General features: G+C 38.1%; 2 protein-coding genes across 8 annotated transcripts in view; one reads left to right on the top strand and one right to left on the bottom strand.

Annotated features, from left to right (window-relative positions):
- NUDT5 (nudix hydrolase 5) overlaps positions 1–2,593 on the top strand; it is a 21,209-nt gene extending 18,616 nt beyond the window's left edge. For all 7 annotated transcript variants that reach the window (XM_065920991.1, XM_065920986.1, XM_065920990.1 and 4 more), the window contains one exon: positions 7–2,593. The gene's annotated coding sequence lies outside the window, so the exon portion shown is untranslated. The remainder of the gene's footprint in view (positions 1–6) is intronic.
- Positions 2,561–24,627, bottom strand: SEC61A2 (SEC61 translocon subunit alpha 2). The gene is made up of 12 exons (XM_065920984.1): positions 24,515–24,627; positions 22,409–22,476; positions 21,067–21,132; positions 17,985–18,063; positions 14,642–14,773; positions 14,411–14,520; positions 10,435–10,588; positions 9,315–9,475; positions 8,802–8,999; positions 6,427–6,618; positions 5,913–5,989; positions 2,561–3,617 (listed from the first exon to the last, which is right to left on the bottom strand). The coding sequence occupies exons 1-12, from the start codon at positions 24,519–24,521 to the stop codon at positions 3,431–3,433; spliced, it is 1,431 nt and encodes a 476-aa protein (XP_065777056.1). The 5' UTR covers positions 24,522–24,627; the 3' UTR covers positions 2,561–3,430.

Raw genomic sequence — 24,627 nt, 5'->3', positions numbered from 1 at the left:
CTTTAGCTCTGATAGCTGAAGAACATCTGACGGTGGACGCCAGAGTCTATTCCTACGCTCTGGCATTGAAACACGCAAACACGAAGCCGTTTGAGGTGCCCTTCCTGAAGTTTTAAGGCCGAAGGACAGTAGCCGTCCTTTTGTAAACAGGACACCAGGCCTCCTTCACTGAGACTTCATAATCAGCTTAGTTGTAATGGAGATTTGAAATTAGCTCTTTCTTAAAATAAAACAACACAGAATGCATGTGGTGGTATGGAATTGTAATTACAGGTAAGCTGTAGCCATCATTTAAATGCCAGACTCCAGCTCATATTAACAGAGAAGAACACAAAATGCTGGTATGTTAAATCCAGCTGTTTAAAAAAAAAAAGCTATTACTTTTCTAATCTAATCCAGGAGATACTAGGAGAATAGTCCTGAATTCCAAATTAGGTCAATTCTTCCCAGTCCCCACTAAAAACTATGTAATAAATAACCATTTATGGTGTCAGGTTTTTTTTTAAAGCTATATTTGTATATGGACTTTCTTGGCCTCTCCTGACTGAATTATCTACTATATGGAATTAATCTGCATAGCAGAGATTAAGATAAGACTAACATTTGTGATAAGCAGATGTTTCCACTTAGATGTCCCTAACAGCCACCTACCTACAGGAGGTTGACCAGCTCTTATATAATGAAAAATGGTAGAATCATTAATAAAAATATAGGGCGCTGCTCTCAAGCATGTGTATATACTTTAGAATCTCATTTCCTATCCTCACCTCAAAAAGTATAGTTTCTAAAAACCAAATCCCTGGTATCAAGATTTACATGATTTGGGGCATTGTCTCAGTGACTCAGATGGTAAAGAATCTGCCTGCAATGCAGGAGACCTGGATTCGATCCCCGGGTTGGGAAAATCCCCAGGAGAAGGAAATGGCAACCCACCCCAGTATTCTGGCCTGGAGAATTCCATGGACAGAGGAGCCTGGTGGGCCACAGTCTACGGGGTCGCAAAGACTCGAACATGACTAAGCGACTTTCCTTCCTTCACTTGGTGTTGAACCGTGAGTGTAGCCAACATGGTATGCAAGTATGTATGTTCTTTAAAGGAACATACAGGGGGTTGTTTCTGGCTCACATCCCACCCCCCACCCTCAAGGTACGCCAGTGTCACTGGCCATCTTCTTACTTCTCAGGTTTGGCTCCTGTGTAGCCTCCAGCGGCTCTAGCATTACTGCCTCTTAAGTGCATAATTCTCTGGGTGGTTCTCATTGGCTACCCCTGAATCTTGTCTCCAGCCCTGGACCCAGGGGTCAGCCAGGCCCCTGAGAACCACATAAAATCAGGGGACTAATAACAAAAATGCCAGAATATAGTTTGTCTACAGGTTCACTGTCTTACCTAGAGGTATTTTTATGAGCAAAAATAATGTTTATATTATATTTGCTAAACAAGAATGGGAAGAATTGTGGAACCAGTGAACTGTATGTATCGTCTCCTCTCTGTGTGAATACTGTGAGGATTTCAGCCCCAACTAGTTGCTCTAATGGTAGCTTTCCCCCAGTGCCTTTAAAAATAAGTCCTTATTTTTAATCATTGGCATCATGATTCTCCAGAGGCTATAGTCCTTTCCCTTGAAGACTCAAGGCTCTTGTCGTTACTCCTTCAAAATCAGGAGGTTTCTGTGTTCTGAGGGACACAGAAAATATGCAGGCCCAAGCACAGACCCATCTCCAAAAAGGCCAACTCTTGCAAGACCACTCCCGTGGCAACTGATAAAGCTACTCTAAAATGCTGATGGAAGGGAGAGACTTGTAACCACATCTGTCCTTTATGCCTTTTCCTTAGGTCACAGTTTAGAAGTGATAGCTAAATCCTAGAATATCCCCCTAATGCAGTTTATGTTCTCTGTATCAAAGGCTATGCTTTGGAAATTTGGTCAGTCTGAGAAGTGGCAATCTGTTTTCACTGGCTGGCCCTCTTGTTTCAGTGTTTACAAGTTGAAAGTTTAGATTAAAAGCAGTATTTCCACCTACTCTGGGGATAAACAGTTGTAACACTGGATCATATTTCCATGGTAACAGTGGTCCAAGGCCCCCAGGAGATGCTTCCCAATCAACATGGCTCCTGTTCCTATCTACCTGTATTTTCTCTGCCTCCTTGCTCTTAAAATTAGTTGGCTTTGTGATCCTCAGCTAAAGGAGGTAAACTTCCTATACTTACTAAGAAAGTCAGCCATGACAGAAAACCATACTAATGAGAAAGACATCTTTGAAAAATCACATTTGATCTTTTTGGACAACAAAGCACAATAAATAAAAATGAATTACTTACTGTGCTGCTTCAAATACAGGCTGGGACACTGAGAACATTTTTTCCCTGATTTTTCCAAATGTCAGTCACAAAGCTAAGCGCCTTTTTGTTGGTCACTGTCCCTCCATATTTTTAGGATTAAACTAATACATTTGCAACAGATATCTCAGGATGAATTCTGTATGAATGCAATGCATCTATACAAGTAATCTTAGAAATCTTTTAATATTAGGCTTTATTTTTCCAACACAACTGAAAGTTTTATTAAATAAAATTTTATTGTCTACTGTTTACACTCATGTTGCTGCTGTAAAGTACAACAACATAACACAAATTCCTAGCATGAATTACTCGTTCACCCCCCACTGAACTACAGACACTGCTCGAGAATTTGGTGTTTGCTTTAGGAATTTAAGAAAAAAAAAATTGGGGCGTATTATCTTGAAGAGTATTCTCAAGTGACCTGTTGGAATTCAAAGGCATAGCCAATACTGCAAAACAGCACTGGCTGTGCTGTCCCTAGGAGCAAAGGGGAGTGGAAAACAAGAGGAACCGAGCAGTTGTTTCTGGTGACAGATGTGACTGAAAGCCTGATTCTGCCCACCTGGACGGAGTGGCTGCTTTGCAGAGGAACAAATAAAATGGGGGAGGGGTGGGAACGTGGATACTATGAGTTAAAAAAGTATAAAAAGTAATTATATCTAAAATATAGATTAGATATAAATGCTCCAGAACTCGTTAAATAAGCTCAAAAATACTGGAAAGTGGCAATTTGAACTACATTTATTTTTAAACAAGTGGGGGGAAACTGAGTGTTTTGAATGTTGTGTGCAAAACTGATCCACGTCACCATCTCACCATCACGACTGAACATGGCAAGGCGGGTACACTGGTTTCCAGCATCACAGGCAACACCGCATGTATGTGTTTTAATGAATCATGTAAACGTCAGTGTTAAGGCAGCTGGTACTAACGCTGCACACAGGCCTAGCGCCGCGGCCATTTCAGGAATGGGACAGTCAGCACTTGGAAACAAACTGAGAGAAGGAAAGGGGAGCCAGCATTATCTGACGAAAACAATGCGTCCAAATATTGTTCCTTTCACACACACAAGAAGAAACTGGAACACTTAGAAAAACAAAGCACCCATCCCGCCAACTTCAGCCTGTTCCTTAACAAATATTTCAAAATACTGATAAATAATAGTGACCGCAAGCAGAATTCCAGTGCCAGAGCCAATGGCCCCAAGGAAGTCGGCCAACACCGACAGGGCGCCGATGCACAAGCCCCCGAACGCGGCTGCTGTGGGGATGTACCTGGAAGACAAAAACCCTGAGTCAGACGGGGCAGCGGAAGGGTGAGCCAACTAAAGGGGACTGTCCACAGTACTGACGGCTCGTCTGGGGCCACCCAGTTAACATGCTGATGAAAACTGATGAAGGGCATGGTCTGACCTTATTTCAAGAAACCAGTTAACAGCCAAGATAGGCAATGCATGATTTTCATGCCAGAAGAGGAGAATCCGCAACTGTCACTTCAGTATTGGAATATTTAGTATTGTTTCTAAGTATTGTGTAACCTTTTAGCTCCCTCTTTTAGATAAACAGTGAATTTCAAAATGTTTTCCTAAGTAGCAAATTTATGTGATAAGATCTGGATGATCCTCTTGAACAGTAATTCAACCTCAGCAACATGTTGGGAGTCACCTGGAGAACTGTTAAAAACAGTGAATTGTGGGACCTCCCCAGTGGTCCAACAATTAAGACTTTTGTCTTCCAATGCAGGGGCATGGGTTCGATCCTGGTGGAGGAACTAAGGTCCCACAAGCCTTGGGGTGAAGCCAGAAATTTAAAAAGCAAACAAAATATAATGAGATTGTGTTTAAAATACTCCAGACAAAAAATAAAAAGGCAAGGGGGGTGGTGGGGACGATGGTAAAGGAAACAAGAATGGGAGAATGGTAACAACTAAAGCTGGATGCAGCTGGGACCCAGAGGTTCACTTTATCATTCTCTATAATCCAGTCTATGTTCTAAGTAAATAAAAAGTTTAAAATACTGATGCTTTGTCAACAAACGCTTCTGGAACATGTGGCTATCTACATGGAAAAGAAGGAATCTGGACCCCGTTCTCACACCAAACACAAAAATTGCCTCAGGGTGGTCACAGATATCAACACAAGAGGATAAACTTTTGTGACCCTGGTTTCTTAGCTACAACACCAATAGCAGCACAAAGCAGAAACAGAAAAACAACCTGATCAAAATTTAAAACGTGCATCAGAGGATGCCATCAAGAAAGTGGGAAGACAAACCATAGAATGGGACAAAATATTTGCAGATCATATACCTGACAAGACACATCCAAAATAAATTTTTTTAATCTTACAAACCCAGAAACAAAAAGATAACCCAACTATAAATTTTAAATATGCAAAAAGATGGAAGAGCCATTTCTCCAAAGAACATACTCAAATGGCTAACACATGAAAAGATGCTGAACGTCATTACTCATCAGGGAGAAGCAAATCAAAACCACAATGAAAAAGGAACACCCCAATGAGGTAACACTCATACCCACTAGGTGGCTAATATCAAAACAAGAATTAGTGCTGGTGAGGACATGTTTGGAGGTGGGGGTGGGATGGAGAATGGGGCGGCCGCTGAGAAAGAGTCTGGCAGTATCTCAACATGTTCAACACACAGTTGCTACATGACCCAACAATTCTGTTCAGCAAAATGAAAACATACATCCACACAAAACCTGTACAAGTATGTTCACAACAGCATCATTCATGACAGCCAAAAAAGTGGAAACAGTCAAAATTTCTATCAACTGGATAAGCTGAACACAGTTATATCTGTACAAGGGATCACTCACAAACACAGGATGAACCCTGAAAACCGCACACTAAGTGAAAGAAGATATTCACAAAGGATCACACATAGCTTCATTAATATGAAATGTCCAGAACAGGCAAATCTATAGAAACTAAAGAAAAAGCCTGAGGCTGGGAGTTGGGAGGGCTGGGCAAAAATGGGGAATAACTAAATGGGTACAAGGTTTCTTTCTGGGTGATGGAAATGTTTCTAAAATTATATTGTAATCATTACACACTCAAAAGTACACTAAAAATAAACAATCCACTGAACCATATACTTCAAATGACTACATTACAGGATATGTGAATTATATCTCAAAAAAGTTATTAAAAAATAAAACAACTGATGTTGGGACCCAATGCAGACCAAGTAAATCATAACTTGTATAGGTAGGATAGCAGTAATTTTTAAGAGCTCCCAGGTGATTTTTAGTGCAGCCAGTCAACAATGGGAACCTCTGACCTATAGCATTTAACAATGGGGTGAGTACTGAAGGGAACACAACTTCAATTAAAACAATAATTTAGGTATCAATTTTGATGTGGAGAATAATTCAGTTTTGCATTAAATTTAGATTCTTTTGTGATAAGCAGAAGAATGCTTCAAATATGAACTTAAGAATTATAATATCTGACAACAAATGAAAGCCAGATCAAAAACCAAGTACATGTGCACTGTATGTAGTACCCTCTCCCCCTCCCATCAAACATGGAGTCTAATGCTCCTTACCTATTAAGCTCATGAACCATGGAGGTATCTCTGTGGCCCCTCATTACCATTTGTTGTTCTTTAAGCTGTTTAGCTACCTGCAAAGAGAAAAGCAATTTTTAAAATCAAACTCTGTTTTACTACCAGGTTCTATGAGATGTGATCTCCATATACTAACAAGTGTGAGAAGGCTGAAGTAGGCACTGCCATGGCATCATTCCCTGGCAGCAGTGCTGCACAAGCTCGTGATGTGTATCTGAAGCTGAGGTGTCCCAATCTCTCTTTTGTCACCTCCATAAGGGAACTAAGGAATAAGACTTTGTTGCGCAGGGTTGAGCTTTGGAAAGTCACAAACCTTGTAAAATCTAAGAATTTTTCACTTTCCAGGAACTAGTTTTTAACTCCTTGGGGATGACATTACCTCATGAAGAAAATATGAATTAAGAGTTTAAATTACAAAAGTAAGTGTATCAATTATCATTTGACACCTAAAAACTACAAATTTTTTTCACTTTCAAATAAAGCAAATACTTACATCTTTGGCTGAGGAACCAGACACCTCTATCCATGTCTTAGAAAAGAATGCACATGATCCCAACATGAAGATGATATAAACCACCACATGGACAGGATCCTCAAATATGGCGCCCATGGACTCAGGAGGAGAAAGGTAGTAACAGAGGCCACCCACTGGGTAAGAGCGAGCAGGTCCTCCCCCACTGACGTCCTACAGAACAAGAATAAGAAGCATAAATGGTCACACTTCCGTGACTTTTCAAACTCCTCAGAAAGCACCTACAACTTATGATTCTATGTAACTTAAGGATTTACTTTTGTATCTAAAGTATCTTCAGTCTTACAAAATTATATAGTGTCTATTACATCAAAAGCATTGCGAATATACTAACAGAAGAGCAATTTTTAAAAAACACTGTAATACAACTATAAGACGTCCCACTTATTTACATCAATCTCTGATAACATTTAGAATATGAAATTTTCTGAATTATGTAAGAGTACACACACATTTCTTCACTACAAAGAATGGAATCAACTGAAACATTAACACAAGACAACACATCACTGCCTAAACTCTATGATATTTATTATAAAAAAGTTTTTAATAAATATCTGTAATGGAATTTTGTTATCCACACGAACATTTGTGAATTCTTACAGTTAAAGAAATGGGAATAACATATTTGTTTATATTAAATGAAAGTTCTGGGCATACAGGGTGGGAAAGCAATTTTGGGATGCAATGATTAAAATGTCTTGTTCCAGAAATTACAATTTCCAAATGTTTCCTTTAATTGTGCCCCTAGAATCACTAATTTCAAATCAAATGCCCTGTTTATAGACAAATTAAACTTCCCAATAATTCTCTTCAGAGAAAATCTCATTAAGATCACAATACAATCTATACAACTACTCAGTGATATAGATTTATTACTGTGAAATTATCATAGTAGTAATTACTGCCAAAGTTTATCCTGGGTGGCACTAGTGGTAAGGACCCTCCTGCAATGCAGGAGACATAATGGTACATGCATTCAACCCCTGGGCAGGAGGATCCCCTGGAGAAGGGCCTGGCAACCCACTCCAGGATTCTTGCCTGGAGAATCCCATTGACAGAGGAGCCTGGGGGGCTACAGTCCATGGGGTCGCAGAGACAGACATGACTGAAGTGACTTCGCACACATCAACTCTTGAGGGGAGGGCCAGCCCTTTCCCCCACCACAGGTAATCCAATTTCTGTTAAATGAGTGAAAAAGGAGTCCAGCTGACCCTTGAACAATTGCAGGGGTTGTGGCACTGACCCTCCACATAGGCAAAAATCCACGTATAAGTTATGGTTACTCTCCTGTGTACACGGCTCCTCTGCATCGCAGGATTCAGCCTGCTGCAGACGGTGCGGGACTGAAGCGTATACTACTGAAAAAAATCTGAGTCTAAGTGGACACTCAAAACCCAAACCCATGCTGTCTAAGGGTCAACTGTATTATCGGTAAAGGCAATCCTATTTCTTTCAACTGACATTCAAGTTACAATCTCATCGTGTTAAATTTTATATTTTAAAAAATGGCTTTCAGCAAAAGTAGAAAATTATGTCACTACAACTTATAATGCAGAAGTAGCACATTAAGACAAATGCAGAGTAAGCACCATACTTCAGGAATGACTAAAAAATAATAATTTTGGGGGGGGGGAATACAAATTCTAGAATTACATACTCTGAAAACAATAAAGGATCTTACTCTTCTCTAATTCTATAGTTTTAATGGGGAAAAATACTCCTTGGTCAGTTACAAATTTTAACTAGTCAAAACTCAATCTACAATAACATATCTTGATCACAATGTGGCTGGCGTGCTTCAGTAGGAGCTATGATGAAGAGGAAGGCAGAATTTACTGGATTCCATTTCTAGCAACTCTGTTCTTTCTTCACTAGTAATTACATACCTTTCTCCAGCTAATCACAAACTAGTTTACTACCATTTGGACTATGAAAAACCACAGGGGAGGCAGGAGAGGATGATTTCAGACTCCCATATAATCAGCAAATTGTTTCTTTGAAAAAAACGTTATTCAAGACAAGAGTGGAGTAAGATTACAAAACAGGGAGTCATTTTCACAAGAGCAACTGTAATCTTAACCTAAAAGGTCACTTAAATGAGATGTGAAAATGCTTCTTAGATGTAAAATTATACAAAGTACTTGGCCATTTTTAATTTCACAATGCTTACAGGTTTACAACTTCCAAATGACAAACTGTGCTATAAATAAGTGAATCTGAAAATGTTACAGCAAGTGCTTCAATTATGACTCAGCTCTGTCAGGTGAAAATATAAGCACAAAATGCAAATTACGATAAATCTGAACACTTAGAATAAATAATGAAGTACTCACGGCCCACTGCCCTAGTAAATTTACTAGAAAGTTGCCGCTGAATCGAACTGACAGCATCTGGGAAATCACATACAGGTTGGACACCAGGGCGGACTGCAGGATGATGGGGATGTTGGACGTGTAGAAGAGCTTGATGGGGTAGCTGCTGTACTGCCCGCGGTACCGGGCTGACTTGATGGGCAGGTCCACACGGAATCCCTGAAAAAGGAAGCTCCGGAGTGAGTCAGAGGAACTGGACACAGCACGCATCTGGACAGTCACAGAAGGAAATCTGCAAAGACAATGCTAGCAAACTCTCCCTTCCACACAGACACACAGACACAGAAATCCTTCTCTACTTCATTACCACAGATGCTTTGCAGTTCCGCGTCTATTAAACAGTGGAACTGTTTGCCTAACTAGATTCTGAAACGCTGACTTGTTAGCTACTAATATTCAAATGGCATGCTCCTCTTTAGAGAGCAGGAGTAAAAATCCACACCCCACTTACTTCAACAAAGATGGTATACGTACCTGAAAATATATAACAACAGCAAACACGAAAACTGTGGCAATGAGATTCATGAGATTGGGCAAATTCTGACGATAGAAAGCCTCCCTCAGAGCTCGGACTTTGTCTGTCCTGGTGGCCAGTAAATGAAAGAGAGCTATGACTGCGCCCTCAAACTCCGTACCTGATGAATCAAGATATAAATCAGCTGCAGCCTCATCACCCAAAGTTGTCCCAAAGTCAAAACAAGCAGCCCTGAAGCTCCAGTACAGGGCCGAAAATAGCAGTCAAAATAATTCAACGCAGTTTACTTTATGATATAGCCATGTGTGGAGCTTCTAAAAAATACTGACATCACTGAGGCAAATGTACCTTTTGTTAGTGTAAATCTGAAGTTTTCTCAAGAGACTATTCTTGATGAAAACAGTTAAAGAAGAATAAATCAAAGCAAATACTTAGTTCATAATGGTTGGCCTCGCCTTTACTCTGGGGGAAGGGGATGGAGATGGGGAAAAGCAGCAGCGAAGCAGCATACAGATGTCAGAATGAAAAGATCAACATTCCCCCACCAGGCTGGCCTTCAAGCTCACTTTACCAAGTACCTTAATCCGCCATCACTGCTACTGATTGTTTTAAGGCTGGTCAGGTCAGATGTCAACCATTACAAATCTTGGATGGCATTTGAGAGAAGTGGAGGTGGGTAAGGGGAAAGGCAATTAAGCATTTCAAAATGTAGGTGCTACTACAAACCCAAGGAAACAGCAGCAAAAGTTCTCTGATGACACAATAAGTAACATTTCTTTATCCTTCCGAAAAATCTTAATCCACTCCTTTTTATCTGCTGCAAGTGCAGAAATCAGTCAAAATCAATGACTTCTGCAGCAATGACTTAGACAATTAGGATTTGTTAAGTGTTTGCAATCACTGAATTTTTAAATGAGCAGAGGCTAAAATTTCCATATTCTTTCTGGAGTAATACTTCCTACTCCACCAATCTCTGCTTCTTCGCTTTGGAACAACTGCCAACCACTGTTGCCCGGGACAGCAAAGCAGGGCGTCTGAGGTCCGTCCTGCTCCCCCACCTCATGTCCTCTCAACACACATCCAGCCAGACCCATGCAGTCGTGTCCCTGTGCGCTGTACCTCGGCCAGTGTTAATGGTAGTGGGGCTAAAGGCCTTCCAGACAATGGTTTCACAGATGTTGGTGGCAATAAAGAGGGAAATCCCAGACCCCAAGCCGTAACCCTTCTGTAGCAGCTCATCTAACAGCAGCACAATCAAACCAGCAACAAACAACTGTGGGGAAAGAAATGCGAGTAAGCAGGAGCAAGAATAAACCCAGAAAGGAGCGGTGAACGCCACGACTACTTGCAAAGTACAAGCATTCTCAACGTTAAAACCTAGCTACTTCAGTATCACTGTCAAGACTCTGCATCTTTCAACCCTCACTGGAAGCCAGTTCTGCAAATCAGAGGATTGGAAATGTTGTCACATTATAAAGCTGACATTTTTACTTTTAAAGTATATTTATATTTCTCTACAGTGTTTAAATAAGGCCTATTGAGAAGTACCCTAAAACAAAAATGTTCCCAGTTGTAGTATTTATGACAGCAAGGAACTGAAAACATTCCAAATAGTTTCAAGGAAGAGAAAAAACAGATGAAATATGTTACGAATACAAGATGCAATATTACAGGCCATTAAAGGAAAAGCATGTGAACTATGCTGATACATTTTTTAAGTATTATATATTTTATATGTGTACTATACATAATATAAAATATTCACAGGAGTTGAAAAGTAGACCACAAATATGTCCACAGATTATAACAATGTAAAAATGCATATATACAATGACAAAATGTAAATCTGAGACAATTAAGAGTTCACCAGGTTCTTAAGCTTCTAATTTTTTTAAAAAATGAAAGCATAATAACTTTATGTGAAATTGAAAATGCTTAATTTTCCTCTTGGAGAAGACATTTCAGTAAAAGTATGAACCAATCAGAAATAATCCATAGCTTTGCATGTGACCTCTGTGGTCAAATGACTCCCTCCCGGTACACCGCTGGAAGTATGCTTACCTTACATTTTCTGTTTTCTCTTTTTCTGAGTTGTCATTTCAATGGCTGTACAGAGCCTAATTTGTCTACTTATAGTCTTTTAGTTTGAATTTCAATGGACTGTAAAAAAGGTAAAATTCTCAAAACTTCTAAGAGAGCTCACTTCTTCTTTACTGTTTGAAAACCAAGTTTACCAATCTGACCAGATTAAAGACAAGGTAGGACTTAACTACTGAGATTTTATTTTGACTATGATTATGTAACAGGTACATACTCCTCATCAGAAATACAGAAGCCCACCCTGCATGGAGCATGATAGTGGTCCACAAACCACTGGCCAACCAGCAAGTGCTATCGTGGGTTTCTGATTAAATGACCTGCCTAAGGTCACACAGGCAGCTCTGAAACAGCAGTAATTCTTCAAAACTCTGTTCACACCCATGCCCATCAGACAGGAGGGTGATCTGTGTACATCCAGTAAAAATCAAATTCATGCTTCTCTAACTGGACAAAGGAATTATAGGGAAATAAATGAGAAATGGTTTATATAGCTTAAAGAGTAAGATAAATGATGGTAAAAAAAAAAAAAAAAAGCATGCATGCCTATGAGAAGGGAATGAGAAATTAGGAATTGAAAGCTTCTCATAGATTAGAATAATGATAAAACCTGAATGCTAACTGCATGCTTTTCTAGAGTGATGAGTACATATGAGCTCTAAAGTGTGTATAAAAATAACACATCTCAGCCTTACTCATGCGTGCATGTGCACACACACACACACACAACTCAGTTTGGACAAAATAATACTTACCTCTACTATGTCCCATGCACACTGATACTGTCTATTATTTTTGAAAACTGTAATCAAGACCCCTACTTAGATCCCAAACTCAATAGTGGAAAAACACTGACCATGTGAACGAAACAAGAATAATTAAGGTGAGAAATACCTTACATAACAGCATGCAAACAGTTTTCAAAATCTCTAGGTGAAAACACACTGATCCAATCATATCTCTTCAGTGAATCCACACATTTTCAATGTTAGCAATGCCTTAAAAAGAGGCAATGGGTCACTACCCATATGTATCATCAAACATGAAAATTTTCTCTATACATTAACACTAAAAGAATTAACCACAAGACAAATATTGTGCACCTGAATTTATGTAAAGAACTTAGTGCATACCCACTTTACTTGCTTCGTTCCAGAAATTTAACTACTCCTTGATTTCTGGTACTGAAAAATTTAAATAGCTTAACTCCATTTTCTCTATCAATTGAAATTCATAACTGACTATTCAAGAAGTCGGTACTTTAACCTAGAAGTAGTCAGTTGAAGTTCCTTAAGAATATAAATATGCCCTTACTAAAACACTAGAAAAGTTTTACTGATGTATAATGTTCTAAGAGCTAGACAGATGCCAATTCTGAGTGTCTTTTAAAAAGCAGGGTTATTCTAACTATGGTCATAAAGTGAATGCTATCAAGAAACAAAATAAGGCAAGAACTGGTGTATCAGCATCCTTACACTGAAGTCCTAAAAGATACTAAAACCAGTTTCCAGAGGACCTTCTCTCCCCCTCTACTGTAACACTTCTTCCTCTAATTCCCAGGGGTTTTAAATTTACCACTCAAGGTGTTTTTGAAATGAAGAAATAATGACAAAGCTATCCTTTAAAGAAATGCCCCTTCTTCCAAATGGGAACTCACGAAAACTACCATACAGTCCATTAAAAATGCCTCCCCTGAAAAAGAAACTATTTCCATTTCATTTAGAAAAGTCCTGTGATATGTGTTAATGAATAACATATAAACACCTCAACAATCCCTTTCTCCTTGGTCTAAGTCATACTCACTACACAATCTTCTTACTATGATTTGGTTCCCATGTAAGATTTCCTATTGAAAAAGATGGTTAACCATGCCAATTGGAAATGGTGACATTTCTCAATACATATATACATATATGTATACACACACTAGTAAAACAGTGTTTTAGTTTTATTTTGAACTATTTTTCTGATCTTGATCTTTTTGACCATTAAAAAAATTTTTTCCTAAATTAATCCTTATTTCATAGAGTGAACAAGAGGCATTTCTGAGATAACTAGGACCCTAGATGTTCAGTGTTTAACTTACAAGAGTTTCTTTTCAAAATACAGTAAATACTATTAGATAACTTAAGTACAATGCATTTCTGGGTAACTTCTCCAAAGTATTTTTAAGGACTGCATTAGAGAAATGGAGTCCTCAAATATCTTTCAAACTTTACACATTTTAAGATTCTTAGTGGAGGAAAAATGATGCTGGCCTTTAAAAATTCTATTCCAACATATCCATTTAAAAAACCCACAGGATACATACAGGTGTGCTTATATGGTATTTCACTGACTACAAGATACTATTATTTGTAACATTCTTATGTGCATCACTAAGAAAGGGAAAAATACTACAGTTAAACTATGACAATAGCCTGTTACAAAGAATTTTTATTGTCTGCTTATAAAAACCTTTAGACTTAGATGTTTATCATCTAGCTTGCTCCTTCTGTGCCTGTTTATATACAGTAACTATTCAATAACAAATCACAGCAGATTGTTGTGAGACACTTTAAAGAGCAATTAAACTCAACAGCATGTTGTATCAACAATGCACGTAACCCAGTGCTGTGAGGACGATACAAACAGCTGTGACCAAGCTGACATACACAGGCAGGCAGTGGCCACCATCACAACGACTGCCCGGCTGACAGCACGGGAAAGAGATCATCAGGTCTAAGAAAACATCCTGATCTCAGAGACTTCAAAATGTGCATCTTAGAATCAGTGAAATACAGCTGATAGATCCACAATTCTTTTATTACACGTCCACACTTTATTACAATAAATTTTAATTCTTTACATCAATACAACTTATATGTCACTTCAATAATCAAAATATAATTAGGTAAAATAATTCAAAAGTAAGAAAATGACTATATTAATCATCTAAAGAATTGTTACAAAAGAAAACTGTTTTTGTTATCTCTGTATGAAAAACTGAATTTCTTACCTGGATGATGATAAGGAGACAGATTCCAGCACCCATTTCAGCAGGATCCCCATACATGCCCGTCATGACATACACAATGGCTTGCCCAATGGTAATGATCATACCAAATACTGACAAAAATGGGGGAAAAGAGGACATACTTACAACCAAAGATAAAGACAGACTAGAAAAACACCTTTACCACAAAATTCTCAAATCTGGGAAAGATTCTTTAGTTGCAGTGATGCTCACATTTCTGGGCTCCATTGAACAAGGCTCTATCTTTGGGTGTATCTCCAACTTCAATGATTTTGGCTCCAGCTAACAACTGCATGATCAAACCAGATGTTACAATTGGGGAGATACCCAATTCCATTAAAGTTCCTGTAACGGAAGGGGGAAGAATCTATAGTAAATAATCTTTACTATAAAAAAAAAATAATAATAATAATCTTTACTATAGCCAGCGGACACAACAAAGACTTAACACGCACAGTACATGCCCAATAGAGATTAGTTTAGAAGTGGCCCAGTCCTTAAAATTATGTCTACTGAAGTACATGCTTAAAAGTTAACAAGAAAATTTTCATTCCTTAAACATTAACTGCTAAAAAAACTCATTTATTAACACAATCTCACAAAACATTGATTCAAAATTACTATAAATACCACAAAAATGTAATTTTCCGTAAATTCTAAACTTGTTTTTTTTTACTTAAATTGTTAAAGAAACCATTTTAAAGAAACAGTCCAAGATTTCTGTCCAAATCACTGTTCTTAAAATTTACAGTAAACATTTTAATGCAGAATTTTAAGATTAAATACTAAGTCCAAAAATTAAATACCAAGTTAGTAAGAAATGATACTTAAGAATAGCTGTGTTTCTCTAAACTCAAAATCTAAAATTATATAAAAGTCATCAAAATCAATGTTGTAGAATATTTATGGCATAAAAATGTTAATGACATACTGGATAGGAAAAAGTACTCAAAAACAGTATGTATGACTGGACTGACTATTTAAGTGGAAAATCATCTCCTGTTATTTTAGTTCAGCTATCAAGATGTTTGTACTGTTAACGAACTTATCTACGAAACAGAGTCACAGACACAGAGAACAGACCTGTGGTTGCCAAGGGGGAAAGGGGTGGGAGGGATCAATTGGGAGGTTGGATTAGCAGATAAAAACTACTGTATAGAAAAAGAAAAGATAAAACACCAAGGTCCTCCTGTGCTACAGTCCTGTGTAGCACAAGGAACTATACTCAGTGTCCTATTATAAACCATCATGGAAAGAAATACACAAAAAAAGTATGTCAATGTATAAGTGAATCACTTTGTTGTATAGCAGAAATTAACACATTATAAATCAACTATTTTTGAATAAAATAAATTTTTTAAAAAGATGTTTTTATTGTTATTTTTACTCAGTGGGTTATGGGTAATTTTTATTTTTTGCCTCTATTTTCTAAAATTTTTCTATATAGAAAATAAGCATTACACTTCTAGTAAAAAGAAAGAAAGAAAACTAAATACACCAATTATGTAAGATAATATGCAAAACTAATAATTCCACATAGCCAAGACCATGTTTCCATTGCCCATTCTGTCACATCACAACCTTAATTCCTGACTTTTATAAATGCTGAAAAGGTACCTTTAATATGAGAAAGATTTCATCTTAAATGGACTTCATGTGTTTTTCAAATACTTCTTTAATGGTAAAGAGATAAAAACATGTCATTGTTAAAGCTAGCAGGCAGGTGGGTAGATGTCTTTTTACATCAAATCACCAAAATTTAAACTGCAAATAGATCTAGTCCAAAAATTAATCCAATCAAGCTTAATGAACATTTCATTTAGGAAATATGGCACTTCAACTCCGTAGGGAAAAGAAGGATAAATGGACCTTGGCAAATGACTAGACATTTATAGCAAATTAAGCCTAGATTCCCTATCCCATGACTTCCAACAAAATAAAGGGCAGATATTTAGATAATTTAACCATAAAAGATAAAAAGCAAAAGGACTTGAAGTGAGTATGTTTATAATCTTGGAAAAGAAAAAGCCTTTCAAAGCATGACAAAATAACTAAAAACCACAAGGAAAAAGATGGACAATATGATTAGATACAACTGTGAAACCTCCATGTGGCAAAAGACAGGATAATAGTTAAAAGAAAAATATTCAAACACAAGGAACAAAGAGCTCAAATCTTTAAAAGGCCAAGAATTCTCACAAATGGATTTTAAAATGAAGAAACAACAACAGTGAAATAAGTCAGCCAGAGAAACAAATACCATATGGTATCACTTACATGTGCAATTTAAAAAAATACAACAAACTAGTGAATATAATAGCAAAATAAGCAGTCTCACTGCAAAATCACTGCAGATGGTGACAGAAGTCATGAAATTAAGATATTTGCTCCTTGGAAGAAAAGTTATGACCAACCTAGACAACATATTAAAAAGCAGAGACATTAGTTTGCCAACAAAGGTCCATCTAGTCAAAGCTATGGCTTTTCCAGTGGTCATGTATGGATGTGAGAGCTGGACCATAAAGAAAGCTGAGTGCAGAAGAATTGATGCTTTTGAACTGTGGTGTTGGAGAAGACTCTTGAGAGTCCCTTGGACTGCAAGGAGATCCAACCATTCCATCCTGAAGGAGATCAGTCCTGGATGTTCATTGGAGGGACTGATGCTGAAGCTGAAACTCCAATACTTTGGCCACCTGATGTGAAGAACTGAGTCATTGGAAAAGACCCTGATGTTAGGAAAGACTGAAGGCGGGAGGAGAAGGGGACGAGAGAGGATGAGATGGCTGGATGGCATCACGGACTCAATGGACATGAGTTTGAGTAAACTCCGGGAGTTGGCGATGAATAGGGAGGCCTGGCGTGCTGCAGTCCACGGGGTCGCAAAGAGTTGGGCACGAATGAGCAACTGAACTGAAGTGAAGCAGTCTCACAGATGTGGAGAACAAACTAGAGGGTAGGGGTGGGGGAGGGAGCACAATATAGGGGTTGAGGAGTGGGAAGTTAAAAACTACAGGGTGTAAGACAGGCTCAAGGATGTATCGTACAACACAGAGAATATAGCCATTCATTCCAAAAAAAATAGAAAAATAAAAAAGACGTAAATGGCACAGCCACTCCAAGTAATGTTCTTTTCTCAGGAAAATACCAACATAGGAGGAAACCCCAGCACCCAATCTGTACTAAACCCCAGCACCAAACTCTGAAACTCTAACCAAGGCTGGCTGGGTCAAGTATAAACATGGTAACCTGGAATTACGAACTGAGAACTGAACCAGGAGCTGTTGAAGTTAAATCACAAAGACAAGGTTCCCAGCTAGCCCCTGCTGCTGAGGTCTGAAGACTGTCTGGTTCTCTCTCCCCAAAGGCTAAGCTATTCTACCTCCTCTTTGGATTCCAAAAATATCTAGTATCCTTCCAGTAAATTCCAGTTTTATGTTTAAGCCACTCAGTCATTTCCTATGATTTATAACAAGTCCACTCATAGAAGAAATACAAATATTCAATAAAAACATAAGATGATGCACTAGTATGGAGGCAAAAGAAAAGCAGCACATACCTCTGTTGGATGCAAGGATAACTCTCATCCAGTAGAAAGGATCTGCAGAATCTGATGACATGATTCCAAACAGTGGTATCTATAGGATTACATAAACTAGTTCACGAAAATGTATCATACAAATTAAGTTTGAACTTAATAATGCATTCACTTAATATCTGCCATACTTAATAAAAACAACACTACTTCTCAAGTTCTGTAACAAAACAAAAATACCTGAAATGTATAGTTTTTCAGGGAAAATATAAACAACGATATCAGTACTTTTCACCAGTAAATACTCCTATCAGTATAGAAATGTACTGCACACAATCTGAACATATGCAAAAATACTGAACTGCTCACTTAAAATGGTTAAGATGATAAATTTCATGTTTTTACAATTAAAGAAAATGTTCATCATTAAAGTATAGGATATATCTATCAACTATTCTGTGATACTATTATATCACAGAATAATTTTGCAAAGCTATGGGTACAAATAATAGCCAAGGCCATGCTCCAAATATAAGACTGAAGACAATATACACAGTAGAATGCAGCCATTAAAAATTATACTATGAAAAAAACTTTTTAAAATTATACTATGAAGCTTATATTAGTATCAGGATGTGTTTATGTTGTGGTAATAAGTAGAAAAGAGTGGTTCTCAACCTGGGGCAACTTAGTCCCCCAGGGGATATCTGGGAATTGTCTAGGTGCTAATGGCATCTGCTGGGTAGAGGACCCTCACAAGAAGACACTAACAGAAGTCTAATGAGAGAGCAGAGCCCAGGTGGCATTCAGAGCAATTCTCTCAGCTGATCCCACCTCCCTCCCTTCTCTCAAGCTAAAAAACACTATGAAAACAACAGACCCCAAACCCTTAAACTACATCTGGGAAGGGAAAATAAATCTGTTGGAGATTCAGTGGAAAGAGAATCAAGAAATCACCAGTCCTGGGCAGAAATCCTTAAGCATGAGAAAGACAAAAAGGTAACTGGCAACTCTGTAAATCCATTACAGGAAAAAAACAATAATAAATAACATAAAATATGTAAATTAAGTAAGGGCACGGGGAAAAGTCGTGAGAAATGGCACACTTCAAGAAATACAACTCAAGTTATAATTCTTCTTCTTGGGTTTTCTTGGGTTCTGGCCATAAAGCTGAAAATATTTACTATCTGGCCTTTTACGGAAAAAATGTTTGCAGACCCTTGGGTTAGAAGATTCAATAAGTTCAAAGCAATAAAAATCATAATCCCAGTAGGCTTTTTTAAAGAAACTGACAAGCTGATTCTAAAATTCAAATGAGTGACTGAGAACTGACAAAATCATTCTGAGAATAACAAAGCTGGATGACTTTCAACCTAATTATAGGATTCAGTCTAAAGCTATAGTAATCAAAACAGCTATGGTTTACCATAATGATGGAATATGATCAATGGAATAGAACTGAGAGTACAAAAACAGATACATGCTTAAATGGCTAACTGATTTTCAATAACGATGCCAAGGTTAATTCAATGGAGAAAGGATAACCTTTTCAACTGGCCTGTCCATACAGAAAGAAATGAGCCCTAACCTTACCTCATGCCATACACAAAAATTAACTTGGAACAGACCATAGACCAAAACATAAAAGCTAAAACTATTTAGGAGAATACAGGAGAAAATCTTCACAATACATATATCTGATGAAGAACTTGTATCCAGAAAATATTTTAAAAGGCATGTAATTCACTAATGGGACAATAATGCAATTTTTTTTAACAGGAAAAAGATCTGGGGAGAAAACACTTTACAAAAGATGAACAAATAGTAAGTATATGATAAAGCTGCTCAGTATCATTTGCAAGGGAAATAAAAGTTAAAATCTTACCGTGGTAAAAAGGGAACCTTCCTATACTTTGATGTAAAATGAAAACAGGAGGTTCCTCAAAAAACTGAAAATAGAGCTAACATATAATCCAGCAATCTTACTCCTGGGTATATATCCAGAAAAGGAAAAATTCTAATTAAAAAAGATACATTCACCCCAATGTTAATAGTGGCACAGTTTACAATAGTCAAGACATGGGAGCAACCCAAAATGTTTAAGGGCTGGTCAGTAGAAGCTAAGTAATACAATGATTTGGCTTTGGAGGATTTATAACTAAAACATGCTATTTACAACATGATTAAAAGCAAACAAAAAGGAAAAATATTTGCACGATACCTGTCAAAGGTTTAAGACTTTTATATATAAAAACTTGTCATAAACCAATTTTTTAAATCTTAAGAAGAAAATGGGTAAAGTTTTAACTGAAAACTAAGGGAAAAAGAGAAAATATAAAATATGTTCAAACTCACTAGAAAACCAAAAGAAATACACAGTAGAAGAATCATTTCACTTGAAATGATGATTCTCCTAGGTACAGCAGTTAAGACAAAGAAGCAATCTAAATGTCCATCAACAGAGGAATGAATAAAGATGTGAGTTGTATGTATAATGATGATGCTCCTATGTACAGAAGCAATCTAAATGCCCATCAACAGAGGAATGAATAAAAGAAGATATGGGTTGTGTACACACACACACACACACACACACACACACACAGAATGGAATACTACTCAGTTGTTAAAAAGAATGCAGCAACATGGATGGACCTAGAGATTAGCACACTAAGTGAAGTCAGTCAGAAAGAGGAAGATAAATACCACACGATACCACTTATATGTGGAATCTAAAATACAACACGAATGTATTTATAAAACAAACAGACTCATAGACATAGAGAACAGACTTGTGGTTATCAAGGGCTGGGGGAGAGGGATGAAATGTAAGTTTGGGATTAGTAGATGCAAACTAGTATACACAGGGTGGCTAAACAAATACTGTATAGCACAGGGAATTATATTCCATTCAATATCCTATATTCAGTATCTTGCTGTACCTCAGAAACTAACACTGTAAATCAACTATACTTCAATAAAAAGTAATTTCTAAAAAGATAATGCTCAAAACAATTCAGTGTATTTACTATTTGAACTAAAATTAGCTTCTCAAATTATAACCAACCAAGACCTGAGACAATCTGTTCAGTGTTTGGTTACATACCTGACAACATACTAAGAAAATGAAGAGAGTTATAGCAGTCCATAGTACCTTCTCTCTAAACTGGATCTGTGCAACAAAATAAAAAAACAACCAATCAAAACCAAGAAACAGCAAATGTAAAAAAAGCAGAAATGCATATTAAAGCTTAACCAGCATTCTCCATCATGACATGCTCTTTTATTATTTACTCTTAAAATACTCTCACCCTAGTGAGTAGCAGCTAAAGCAAACACTAAACTTCTCAAGCATCTTTCTTTACTTATCTGAGAATTAAGTACTATAGTTTAAATACAGGCAGGCCTTAATACACTGCACCACATTAGCTGAAACTGAAAAGGATAAAAAGACACACACCCAATATTCACACATTTCAGTTAACATCATACTGTACAAAGCCATCACTTATTGTGGTAAGTGATATCATACGGTATTTGTCTTCCTGCCTATATTATTCAGTGAGTATTTCATAGACTAGAAAAGCTATAGCTTGTTAGTATACATTACATGTAACGGGAACAACTATTTTTATAACCTCAAAGAAATTTAAAAAAAGAAATATATTTCTGAATATTATAAAACAGTAAGTTTAACAAAAGTCTTACTTATCTCTTTCTAGTCCCTATTCTGGTTAGTTCCATGAGAAATTGAAAGTACAGTAAAAGAGGAACATCTGGGAATGTTTGGGATTAACAATATTTCTAGAATTGAAATGCCTTACTTCCAAGTTCACAATGATGGAAGAACAATTTGATGCAGTTCCTATCTTTTGAATGCATTTCTGTGATTTTTCTCTGCAGTCAATGAATCAAGAAATGAGAGGTATACGCCTGCCCAGTTGCAATCCATTTATGTGAAACAGTTGGTATGCATGAAAACTGACCCAAGAGACTGGGTCATTTCTAGTGTGGTGGATCATAATAGGCAGGAGAATACTGTATCTTATCTAACACACAGGTCAAAGAAACATAAAGTTTGGAAATGCTACAACTTAGGGAACAGTTGTTTCTGAAATCATGAGATAAACTATCTAGATTTAAAAGGTCTGCTGCTGCTGCTGCTGCTGCTAAGTCGCTTCAGTCATGTCTGACTCTGTGCGATCCCATACAGGGCAGACCACCAGGCTCCGCCATCCCTGGGCTTCTCCAGGCAAGAGTACTGGAGTGGGTTGCCATTTCCTTAAAAGGTCTACACTAGTTTTATTCACTTTTATGCCTCTTGCAAAGAGAATAGGTCTTTCTCCAGTTACAACCAGAAAAAGGTTGAGGAAAAATAAATCAATGTAGCTAGTTTAACAGAGTAAGTCACTTAGTTACCTTCTATATTACAAAAATATTATACTTACTTTCCTTTCAGGTTTCTGAATTTCTGGTAGAACTGCACAGAAAGGCTTGATAACTTCTAAAAATTTGACTGTTTTAAAAAAAAAAAAAAATGCCCCATTACAAAGTTTTAAAAAAGATTTTTATTTTTGCAGAATCAAATACAAGTGTTCTTTTAATGGCAATCCATCCCATTCCCACCCCCAAGATGAATTAATCATAATGCTTGTCATTTCAAAATAATTTGCTTCCTCATGCTTGAATCCCACCCCTTTACATATACAGAAAAGGAGTAATTCAGTCAGCACCTCTACATCAAAAGGAGCAAAACCAGTCGACCAACAAGAACATGCATTATGGAAGGAAACAGGACATAAAAGGAGGCAAGTACAGGAAATGAGCTGACACTGCAGGACTGACAATTTGGGACTGAAAGATGCTGAAATGCACAAGTGAGAAATATCACACCCCAGCAGTGAAAGTGCCAAGTCCTAACCAGACCACCAGGGAACTACCTAGATAGGCTTTTAAAAGTACTAAATACAATCTCTACTTCATTTCATTAAGTCACTATTCATTGCTTGGATGCTCTCCCATGTAAGAAAATCTCAAAGTACTTGTGTATGTTCAATCCTCAGCCCAGAGAACGATGACTACGTTTCATTAGAAAGTACTGTTTTCCCGGACAACTCATAATGTGTAAGATAGACCAAACTTCAGGATAGGCACTCTCTTCTGGCATGGCTTAAGTCAAGTCCTGCCAAAGAACTGGAGGATGAAGATGGTAATCATTCAGTCTCTGCCAGAGTCTGCAATGTGCAGAAACACAAAAATCCACAGCTAGGTTATTAGTTAAGATCATTCTTCCTTTACATACACAGGATTCTATGTACTAACATCATGAAATTGTTTTAAAACTGACGTGAGCAATTACACTTCAGCCAGTTAGCCAAAAGTTGACTACAACATCTTTCTTGTTGTTGAATTTATGTTACTGAAGTATGGTTGATTCGATTACACCATCTTTTTATAAAATCTCTCAAAGTGATGGCGGCCACTGATGTTTGACAGAAGAATTCATAAGTTCTCATAAGCAGGTATTTGTTACCCAAGTACCATTTAAGACAACTTGGAAAGCAAATCTGAATTATGAAAGTGTTCATCTCTACTACAAAACAAATAAATGTCAATCACATCAGGAAACTTGCTAGAATCCCCTTACCCCTTTTCCTTCCCACTTCAACCTAAGCTACCCTCCCAGATTTCTTGGTTTATGGTCATCTGTATTGGAATATTCAGTTTCAAGCAATGTTTTTTTTTTGTCTGTCACCTCACTCTTCCTGTGTTGTAGAATTTAACGCTTTATACTGCAAACTCAAGACCAAGGGTCTCCTATTCCTTTCTAAGCTTTCCGCAAATGCCCACTAGTTAGTAGGCCAAAGGGTGCACGGCTTGGGTTTGCGGTAATCCGTTCATCTAACAATCACCCCAACAGCTATGTAAGTATATTTGTGAAGATACGTGGTGTTGAGGGTTTGGGAGAGGGCCCTCGAAAGATTCCCGTTATTTAAGGCCTTGTCCCTAAGGCTTATACGACCTGACACACGTTGAGTTTTCAGTAAACGCTACAGAATGACTGGAATGAAAATTTTAACGAAAACGCTAGGCCACCAATCGCCTCCTTTCCTCCCCTAAAATACACGCCGTGCACCACTTTTAAAAAAATGAAACAAGGCAGAGAGCTTCATTCATCACAACTAAAATTCCAAGGGTGACTGGGAATAAAAATGTGAGTTTCCTAAGCTCTTGAAAAATTAAAAGTGGTCCAGGTGTCTGCTGGTTCCTTAACTCCCCGCCCCGCAAACCAAACGTCTCCCCGCGCCGTCCTCCGCTCCACGCCACCCACTGAGATGAGCAGACCCAGGCCTCCCGATCCTAGCCCCGCAGCCGGCCCGGGCTAGGCCTCGCACGGCTGGAGGAGCCTAGGCTGAGGCCCCCCGCCCGCGCTCTCCGCAGCGGCCCGCGCCTCCCCGGTCCACGGACTAGGCTACCATGGGCCGGCGCCCACCCCGCCGCTTGCGGACCGTCGGGGCCCGCGCCCTCGGCAAGGGCCCACCACCGCTACTCACTGCCCATGGCGGCGGCTGGGGCGGCCCGGCGGGGCCCAGCGGCCTCGGCGCGGCCTTCGCTTGGGTCCCGCGGCTCGAGCCTCGGCGCCCGCTCGCGACACGCTCCGGCCGGC

Source organism: Muntiacus reevesi, chromosome 2 (assembly GCF_963930625.1).
Source record: "Muntiacus reevesi chromosome 2, mMunRee1.1, whole genome shotgun sequence".
Lineage (NCBI taxonomy): Eukaryota > Metazoa > Chordata > Mammalia > Artiodactyla > Cervidae > Muntiacus > Muntiacus reevesi.
This window is presented reverse-complemented; position numbering and strand designations above follow the sequence as displayed.